Raw genomic sequence first — 10,081 nt, 5'->3', positions numbered from 1 at the left:
TCACTTTACCTTGTTATGTTGGGACAGGTGATCAGAGGAGATGTGATGATAAGACCTGGATCTTCAGAGCTTCAGGAAACAGCTCAGCAGTAAAGGTTTTTGAATATGGGAAGTTTCATGCAGACGTCAGATCTAAGTCAGACAGACTGAGAGTCACAGAGAAATGTTCTCTGGTTATAGAGAAGGTCTCAGTAGATGATGTTGGTGTGTACATCTGCACACAGTTTGACTCATTAGGACGACAAGAAGGTGAAGATGCTAGTGGTCATCTGTCTGTTGTCACCAGTGAGTATTTACACTGAATCAACTCACTCATTCTGATTATTACAGTGATGAAGCTCATTTCTCTCTCATTGTCTCCATCAGTGACTGAACAGAAGGTCGGTGATGATGAGGTGACGTTGAACTGCTCTGTGAAGTCGTATAGAGGGTGTAGACACTCAGTTCAGTGGCTGTTTGATGATGAAGATGAAAACATGGAGACGTCTCAGGTTTCCTGTTATAAAGAGAATTTGGGTGCAGCCGTCACCGCTAAATGTCTCAGTGCCACTCGTCACAAGTTGGTGTTGTTGTTTTTTTCAGGCATTTTATGCATTTATTTTGAAAGGACCGTTAGAGAGAGACAGGGAGGGGGAGAGAAAGTGAGACGGGGGATTCAAACGCAGCAAAGGGATTTGGGAAGAGGAATCAAACTCACGGTCACTGCAGGCGGTTTGCTCTATAGTGAGATATACGACACACACGGCTCAGCGTATTTAATCAGAGATTCCATCAAGTGGTGGTTGAGGTACCACCACCTCATTTTCATACAGGAAACACCCATGACGTGTTTTATCCTTTTTCACTTTGTTCAGGTGGAGGCAAACCAACACCACCACCAACAACAACAACAACAACCAACATGATGACATCAGAGGGGAAAAACAACAAGAATTCAACAACAGACACTCAAGGTAATGACTCAATGTTTCTCTCTCTCTCTCTCTCTGTCTCTGTCTCTGACTCTTGGTCCTTCCTGTCCTCAGGTGTGTGGTGGGTGTACCTGTTGGTGGGCGTGGCCTCAGTGTTTCTGGTGGTCGTGGTCGTTTGGTTCCTCATCAGACAGAAGAAGAAGAAAACTTCAGGTGAGAAGATTCACAGGTGAAACGAGTCTGAGCCACAAACTGAGATTAAACTCAACCTGATTGTTTTTATTCCAGAGATGGAACCTGAGATGGATCAGAACCAGGCCGATCCTGAAGGCGTCACCTACGTCTCCGTCAGCTTCGCTAAGACGACCAGGACCAGAGACCAGGTGAGTCCAGTTTGACAACATGTGACCTGCAGCTGAACCAGCACTTCACTGTCTGACCTGTGTGTGGCGCTGTGTCCTCCAGGTCAAAGGTCATGACGATGATGATGCTGTGATCTACAGCACCGTCAGAGCTCCGCCCCCTTCCTCCTCCTCTGACCCCCGCGACCTCTACGCCACCGTCAACAAACCAAAGAAGTGACGGATGGTTCAGTGATGATGATCCTGTTGTTTCTGCTCTTCACTTCAGTTTATTAAAACTGTTAGAAAATATTAAAGCAACATTGCGGAGTTTCAGCTCAGTGCTTCCACCATCTGGTTGAGAAGCGCTATCGTCTGGGGGGAAAAAGCGTTTATTCCCATTAATAAACGACAGTATTTCCCACATACTTGCAAGGAGACTGTGTGGCGGGTGGTCGGGGGAGGAGGGGGTGAGGGGGGTCGGGGGGCGGTGGTGGCGGCGGCAGCGGCGACGACGACCGGAGAGGAACGTAAGTTTCGCTTTTACCCACCACGTCTCTCCCTCGACGCAGAGGGGAAGGGGGGAGGAGGGGGGGCAGTGTTTCGTACCCGTGCAGGGAAGTTACATAGTGCAGTTTCAGCCGACGCGACCCGGCTCAGGCTGCGGTGGCAGCACCATTCATCCTATTAACCATTTTTCTATCATTGCAATGAGTCTGGAAACATTATTTTAAAGGTGTACAGAAATGGCCGTTTGTCCTGTTTGTCGCGCCGAGTTGTCACGAGCTGCAACACGAGTTTACCCGAGTAAGGAAAACGAATTTGATTGGTCGTTATCGAGCGGGCGGGATATTCAAAGCTTGGGGCGAGCCCGAGCTCCGTGTGTGTGTGCGTGTCTCAGACGTTTGAATGACGGATGACGGATCCAATATCAGTGGCTGGTGAATCGTGTACAGGCTGTCGTATAATCCGTGCGCCTGCATTATCCAATGCGAAAAAAAAAATACACACTTTCATCCTGGATTTACTCAAAAATAGAATTTTGCACAAAGTTTGGCCTACAACGTCTGAAAGATGAGTTATCACATTAATTTTATGACCCAAAGTGGGCTCAAATTCAATTTTCTTTTCTGTACACCTTTAAGGCCGAAAAACTCCGCAATGTTACTTTAAAGCAGCAAATTAGAAACGTAGTTTATCACTGAGACTGGACTGGACCAGACCAAACCAGACCAGACCCGACAGAACTGGACTGTATTGAACTGGACCGGACTAGAATACAATGGACTGAATTGGACTCTACTGGACCGGATCAGACTGACTGGACTGGACTGTGGAGAGTAAGTGATGAAGATTTTTCTTAATGTGTTCTGCTTCCTGCTGGTCACATGTTGTGGTTGATGTTGTTCAGTATGGAGGCTCATTAGTGTCGATGTGATTGAAGAATCTGAAAGTAATTTTAATGAGAAACGTTTTCAACATAAAGAGTTTGTGTCTCAGAACAATGAAAACCTTAAAGCTACAAACTGCTCAGGTTGAGTTGACCTCATGCAGACACAGAACAGGAGCTGTCCACTTCCTGTCTCATTGTTTTGACTTTTCATCACATTGTTTGAAATGAGCTTCCATCATTTTCTCTGATTTGTTGTAAATTTTCCCAAAGTGACGTCTGCAGCTGCTTCATACATCAGATATTAATGCACAATGTTACTGTTCACAGCTTGGTGTTTATTAATAAAGTAGTTTTTCTTTGCTCCATGTTTCATCGTCTCAGTCTTTGAGTTTTAATACGTCCCTGTGGTTTCCAGCTGGTGGACGGTGTCTCAGAGGAGACACACACAGTCCTCAGGTCACGTCATCACAGGAAGTGACGATGTCGGTGTGTAGGAAGTGACCTCAAAGGTGTCAAAGTGTTGACATAGTGATGACTTTATAACTGAGAGTCTTTGCATTGTGTTGTATTTTAAATTTAATGTATAAAGTCTTCAAAGTCTATCATCACTGACAGAGGAACACACTGTACACTTCTTACTGGAGTTAAACATGATGCAAGTCCAGTGTGTGTGTGTGTGTGTGTGTGTTGTTGAGTTACACTGAGCTAAGTTGACCACAAAACCACAAACACAAACTGGGCCAATCAGACTGAAGTGAACACAGCGACAAACTCCTCTTCTTCCTCTTTTTCATTTACTTCTTCTTCTCTTGTCTTATCGCAGCAGCACAGTCGTCTGTACAGACACCACAGCGACGACAGAGAATAAGAGGGAAACAGGAAGTAAACTGTAATGTTATTGGTTGATCCGTCTGTCTGGGTTGGTGAAGGTAAACACACATGCTAGTTACAGATCATTAGCTTTGAGTCCAAGTGTCTGAAATGCTGAGCACATTCATCAGTTGAGGAGGTTCAGGCTGGTTCTGATGACACCTCAACACCTTCCTTTGGAGGTTCATCATGCAGATCCAACTGGGAGGAGACTCTGGAGTCATGAGAGGGACGACACATCCAACATGGCGACTAAGAGTGATACTAATACTCTTTATTAAAGGACACAGCAGGTGATTGGAGACACCCCACCCCCCTTCAGTGAAAATCATTATGATCATGAAGTGACTGAAAGTTTGTCACGCTTTAACTATAAATAAACGAAAGGACCCCTGATGGCATCAACAGGAAGTGACACGATTCTTATCACAGGAAGTGAAGGCTGAGTTGATATCAAACTAAACAAGTTCTCACACTTTGACGTGAGTGAGACAGAGACAGAAACATGACGGCTGAGCTCAGGTGGATTTTCCTGCTGCTTCACTTCACAGGTAAAAACTCACATTAAAGAAACACGACCAGTAAATGAGTGGATTTGTCTTGATGTAAAATGATCCTAACAGGAAGTCGTCTTCTAACTCACTGTTTGTCTCTTTTCTCTTTTCTCAGCTGCTGCAGCTGGAGAAAACGTTTCATATGTCACTGTCAGAGACGGAGATGATGTCACTTTACCTTGTTATGTTGGGACAGGTGATCAGAGGAGATGTGATGATAAGACCTGGATCTTCAGAGCTTCAGGAAACAGCTCAGCAGTAAAGGTTTTTGAATATGGGAAGTTTCATGCAGACGTCAGATCTAAGTCAGACAGACTGAGAGTCACAGAGAAATGTTCTCTGGTTATAGAGAAGGTCTCAGTAGATGATGTTGGTGTGTACATCTGCACACAGTTTGACTCATTAGGACGACAAGAAGGTGAAGATGCTAGTGGTCATCTGTCTGTTGTCACCAGTGAGTATTTACACTGAATCATCTCACTCATTCTGATTATTACAGTGATGAAGCTCATTTCTCTCTCATTGTCTCCATCAGTGACTGAACAGGTCGATGATGATGAGGTGACGTTGAACTGCTCTGTGAAGTCGTATAGAGGATGTAGACACTCAGTTCAGTGGCTGTTTGATGATGAAGATGAAAACATGGAGACGTCTCAGGTTTCCTGTTCTGACTCTGTCAAGATTAAAACGTCTGAATTTAGTCAGAAGATAAAATCACTGAGGTGTAATGTGACAGATCACCGTGGAAACACAGAGAAGTTGTTTGAGTTCAAGACTCAGAGATCAACAGGTGAGGAGATGAAGAGCTCTCTCTCTTTCTCTCTCCCTTTATGGGTGGAGTCATTTCCTTCAGCTAAAACAAAAGATTTATTATTTATTTTGTTCTTAAATTTGATTGTTTAATTCAGACATAATTAATTCTATTATGATTATTAATAATAATAATAATAATAATAATAATAATAATGAATGAGGAAGTTCCTCTTTCACATGAGTCTGATCTCATGATGTAAGGGTTATTCCTGCATAGAGAATTTGGGTGCAGCCGTCACCGCTAAATGTCTCAGTGCCACTCGTCACAAGTTGGTGTTGTTGTTTTTTTCAGGCATTTTATGCATTTATTTTGAAAGGACCGTTAGAGAGAGACAGGGAGGGGGAGAGAAAGTGAGACGGGGGATTCAAACGCAGCAAAGGGATTTGGGAAGAGGAATCAAACTCAGGGTCACTGCAGGCGGTTTGCTCTATAGTGAGATATACGACACACGCGGCTCAGCGTATTTAATCAGAGATTCCATCAAGTGGTGGTTGAGGTACCACCACCTAATTTTCATACAGGAAAAACCCATGACGTGTTTTATCCTTTTTCACTTTGTTCAGGTGGAGGCAAACCACCACCACCAACAACAACAACAACAACCAACATGATGACATCAGAGGGGAAAAACAACAAGAATTCAACAACAGACACTCAAGGTATTGACTCAATGTTTCTCTCTCTCTCTCTCTCTCTCTCTCTCTCTCTCTCTGTCTCTGACTTTGTCCTTCCTGTCCTCAGGTGTGTGGTGGGTGTACCTGTTGGTGGGCGTGGCCTCAGTGTTTCTGGTGGTCGTGGTCGTTTGGTTCCTCATCAGACAGAAGAAGAAGAAAACTTCAGGTGAGAAGATTCACAGGTGAAACGAGTCGGAGCCACAAACTGAGATTAAACTCAACCTGATTGTTTTTATTCCAGAGATGGAACCTGAGATGGATCAGAACGAGGCCGATCCTGAAGGTGTCGCCTACGTCTCCGTCAGCTTCGCTAAGGCGACCAGGACCAGAGACCAGGTGAGTCCAGTTTGACAACATGTGACCTGCAGCTGAACCAGCACTTCACTGTCTGACCTGTGTGTGGCGCTGTGTCCTCCAGGTCAAAGGTCATGACGATGATGATGCTGTGATCTACAGCACCGTCAGAGCTCCGCCCCCTTCCTCCTCCTCTGACCCCCGCGACCTCTACGCCACCGTCAACAAACCATAGAAGTGACGGATGGTTCAGTGATGATGATCCTGTTGTTTCTGCTCTTCACTTCAGTTTATTAAAACTGTTAGAAAATATTAAAGCAACATTGCGGAGTTTCAGCTCAGTGCTTCCACCATCTGGTTGAGAAGCGCTATCGTCTGGGGGGAAAAAGCGTTTATTCCCATTAATAAACGACAGTATTTCCCACATACTTGCAAGGAGACTGTGTGGCGGGTGGTCGGGGGAGGAGGGGGTGAGGGGGGTCGGGGGGCGGTGGTGGCGGCGGCAGCGGCGACGACGACCGGAGGGGAACGGGGGGAGGACGCAGAGGGGAAGGGGGGAGGAGGGGGGGCAGTGTTTCGTACCCGTGCAGGGAAGTTACATAGTGCAGTTTCAGCCGACACGACCCCGCTCAGGCTGCGGTGGCAGCACCATTCATCCTATTAACCATTTTTATATCATTGCAATGAGTCTGGAAACATTATTTTAAGGCCGAAAAACTCCGCAATGTTACTTTAAAGCAGCAAATTAGAAACGTAGTTTATCACTGAGACTGGACTGGACCAGACCAAACCAGACCAGACCCGACAGAACTGGACTGTATTGAACTGGACCGGACTAGAATACAATGGACTGAATTGGACTCTACTGGACCGGATCAGACTGGACTGGACTGGACTGTGGAGAGTAGGTGATGAATATTTTTCTTAATGTGTTCTGCTTCCTGCTGGTCACATGTTGTGGTTGATGTTGTTCAGTATGGAGGCTCATTAGTGTCAATGTGATTGAAGAATCTGAAAGTAATTTTAATGAGAAACGTTTTCAACATAAAGAATTTGTTTCTCACAACAATGAAAACCTTGAAGCTACAAACTGCTCAGGTTGAGTTGTCCTCATGCAGACACAGAGCAGGAGCTGTCCACTTCCTGTCTCATTGTTGTGACTTTTCATCACATTGTTTGAAATGAGCTTCCATCATTTTCTCTGATTTGTTGTAAATTTTCCCAAAGTGACGTCTGCAGCTGCTTCATACATCAGATATTAACACACAATGTTACTGTTCACAGCTTTGTCAAGTTTCATTGGTTTTTTTATAAATAAAGTCGTTTTTTTGCTCCACACTTAACACATGGGTAATTACTTATCACAGTTAAGGTTTGGTTCAGTTTAACTACAGAGAGGAGGAAGTGGGCGGGGCTAGAGTTTGGTCAAAGAGCCTGATCTGACACGGAATAAGAGTGAAGCAGGAAGTAACCTTTCATGTTACTGGTTGATCCGTCTGTCTGGGTTAGTGGAAGTAAAAACACATGCTAGTTACATATCACTACCTTTGAGTACAAGTGGCTGAAATGCTGAGCACATTTATCAATAACTTCATATATTTATCATTAAGTGACTTAAAGTTTATCATGTTTTAATGATAAGTAAACAACAGAAAAATGGCGCTCTGAGGGCACTAAGAGGAAGTGGCACACCTCTCTCCACAGGAAGTGGAGGCTGAGTTGATTTCACACTCAACGAGTTCTCACACTTTGACAGCGAGTGAGACAGAGACAGAAACATGACGGCTGAGCTCAGGTGGATTTTCCTGCTGCTTCACTTCACAGGTAAAAACTCACATTAAAGAAACACGACCAGTTAATGAGTGGATTTGTCTTGATGTAAAATGATCCTCACAGGAAGTCGTCTTCTAACTCACTGTTTGTCTCTTTTCTCAGCTGCAGCAGTTGAACAAAACGTTCCATATGTCACTGTCAGAGATGGAGATGTTGTCACTTTACCTTGTTATGTTGGGACAGGTGATCAGAGGAGATGTGATGATACTGTCTGGTTCCACAGAGCTTCAGGAAGCAGCTCAGTAGTAACAGTGTTTGAACGTGGGAAGTTTGCTGCGGACGTCAGATCTAGGTCAGACAGACTGAGAGTCACAGAGAATTGTTCTCTGGTTATAGAGAAGGTCTCAGTAAATGTTGCTGGTCAGTACACCTGCAGAGAGTTCATAGAGGGACGACAACAAGGTGAAGATGCTGTGGTCCTTCTGTCTGTTGTCACCAGTGAGTATTTACACTGAATCATCTCACTCATTCTGATTATTACAGTGATGAAGCTCATTTCTCTCATTGTCTCCATCAGTGACTGAACAGAAGGTTGGTGATGATGATGGTGATGATGAGATGACGTTGACCTGCTCTGTGAGGTCGTATGGACGACGGTGTGAACACTCAGTTCAGTGGCTGTTTGATGATGAAGATAAAAACATGGGGATGTCTCAGTTTTCCTGTTCTGACTCTGTCAAGATTAAAACTTCTGGATTCAATCAGAAGAAGAAATCACTGAGGTGTAAAGTGAGAGATGGAGACAGAGTGGAGCAGTTCATGTTCAAGACTCAGAGATCAACAGGTGAGGAGATTATGAGCTCTCTCTCTCTCTCTGGGTGGGTGGAGTCATTTGCTTCAGTTAAAACAGATAATTGATTTTTGTTTTTGTCCTCCCATTTCATTCTTTAATCCAGACATATCCTACTATGACGAGTAGTAGTAGTAGTTCTCGTTTACATCAGTCTGATCTCATGAAGGACATGACGTGTTTTATCTTTGTCCACTTTGTTCAGGTGGAGACACACCACGACCACGAGCACCACGACGAGCACCACCACGACCACCGCGACTACCACAAACACCAGGACTATCACATCTACGACCACCACAACAACCACGACTATCACAACTACGACCACCACAACAACCACGACTATCACAATCACCACGACTATCACAACCACAACTACGACAACCACGCCTACCACAAACACCAGGACTATCACAACTACAACTATCACAACTACGTCTACCACAACCACCACAACTAGAACAACCACGACAACCACGACTACCACAACCACCACGAAAACAAAAACTACCACTACCACCACCACTACCACCACTACCACCACTACCACCACAACCACAACAACCAACAACAACACCATCAACAACAGGTGTGTTGCCGGTGTGCCTGCAGGTGGGCGTGTTCTCAGTGTTGGTGGTGGTCTTGGTTGTTTGGTGCCTCCGCGGACAGAAGAAGAAAACTTCAGGTGAGAAGATTCACAGGTGAAACGAGTCTGAGCCACAAACTGAGATTAAACTCAACCTGATTGTTTTTATTCCAGAGACGGAACCTGAGACGGATCAGAACCAGGTGAGTTCACTTCTTCACTGACACTGGACACATGTTGACCTCTGACCTCACTGACCCTCTGTGGTCGTCTGTTCAGGCCAATCCTGACGTCTCCATCAGCTTCACCAAGACAACCAGGACCAGAGACCAGGTGAGTCCAGTTTGACAACATGTGACCTGCAGCTGAACCAGCACTTCACTGTCTGACCTGTGTGTGGCGCTGTGTCCTCCAGGTCAAAGGTCATGATGATGATGATGCTGTGACCTACAGCACCGTCAAAGCTCCGCCCCCTTCCTCCTCCTCTGACTCCTGCGACCTTGACGCCACCGTCAACTAACCAAAGAAGTGACGGATGGTTCAGTGATGATGATCCTGTTGTTTCTGCTCTTCGCTTCAGTTTATTAAAACTGTTAGAAAATATTAAAGCAGCAAATTAGAAACGTAGTTTATCACTGAGACTGGACAAGACTGGACTGGACTGAACTGGACTGGACTGTGTAGAGTGAGTGACAAAGGTTTTTCTTCTTGCTTCCTGCTGGTCACATATTGTGGTTGATGTTGTTCAATATGGAGGCTCATTAGTGTCAATGTGATTGAAGAATCTGAAAGTAATTTTAATGAGAAACATTTTCAACTTAAAGAATTTGTGTCTCAGAACAATGAAAACCTTAAAGCTACAAACTGCTCAGGTTGAGTTGTCCTCATGCAGACACAGAGCAGAAGCTGTCCACTTCCTGTCTCATTGTTGTGACTTTTCATCAGTTTGAAATGAGCTTCCATCAATTTCTGATTTGTTGTAAATTTTCCCAAAGTGACGTCTGCAGCTGCTTTATAC

At 44.8% G+C, this 10,081-nt stretch overlaps 1 protein-coding gene across 1 annotated transcript; it reads left to right on the top strand.

Annotated features, from left to right (window-relative positions):
- Nucleotides 1-7,558: 7,558 nt before the first annotated feature.
- On the top strand, nucleotides 7,559-9,825 carry LOC311007893 (uncharacterized protein). The gene is made up of 7 exons (XM_084001282.1): nucleotides 7,559-7,675; nucleotides 7,787-8,122; nucleotides 8,202-8,468; nucleotides 8,680-9,162; nucleotides 9,238-9,266; nucleotides 9,343-9,396; nucleotides 9,479-9,825. The coding sequence occupies exons 1-7, from the start codon at nucleotides 7,630-7,632 to the stop codon at nucleotides 9,581-9,583; spliced, it is 1,320 nt and encodes a 439-aa protein (XP_083857408.1). The 5' UTR covers nucleotides 7,559-7,629; the 3' UTR covers nucleotides 9,584-9,825.
- Nucleotides 9,826-10,081: the final 256 nt, after the last annotated feature.

This window comes from Trachurus trachurus, assembly GCF_905171665.1.
Source record: "Trachurus trachurus genome assembly, chromosome: 24".
NCBI classification, from domain to species: Eukaryota; Metazoa; Chordata; class Actinopteri; order Carangiformes; family Carangidae; genus Trachurus; species Trachurus trachurus.
The sequence above is the reverse complement of the archived record's forward strand: the minus strand, read 5'-3'. Positions and strand labels throughout refer to the sequence as shown.

Bases quoted from the DNA above. Each gene is read 5' to 3' on its own strand.
- LOC311007893 (XM_084001282.1), top strand. From the start codon at position 7,630: ATGACGGCTGAGCTCAGGTGGATTTTCCTGCTGCTTCACTTCACAG. The intron at 8,123-8,201 runs GTGAGTATTTAC...TGTCTCCATCAG, and splicing joins CCTTCTGTCTGTTGTCACCA to TGACTGAACAGAAGGTTGGT. The intron at 9,163-9,237 runs GTGAGAAGATTC...TTTTTATTCCAG, and splicing joins ACAGAAGAAGAAAACTTCAG to AGACGGAACCTGAGACGGAT.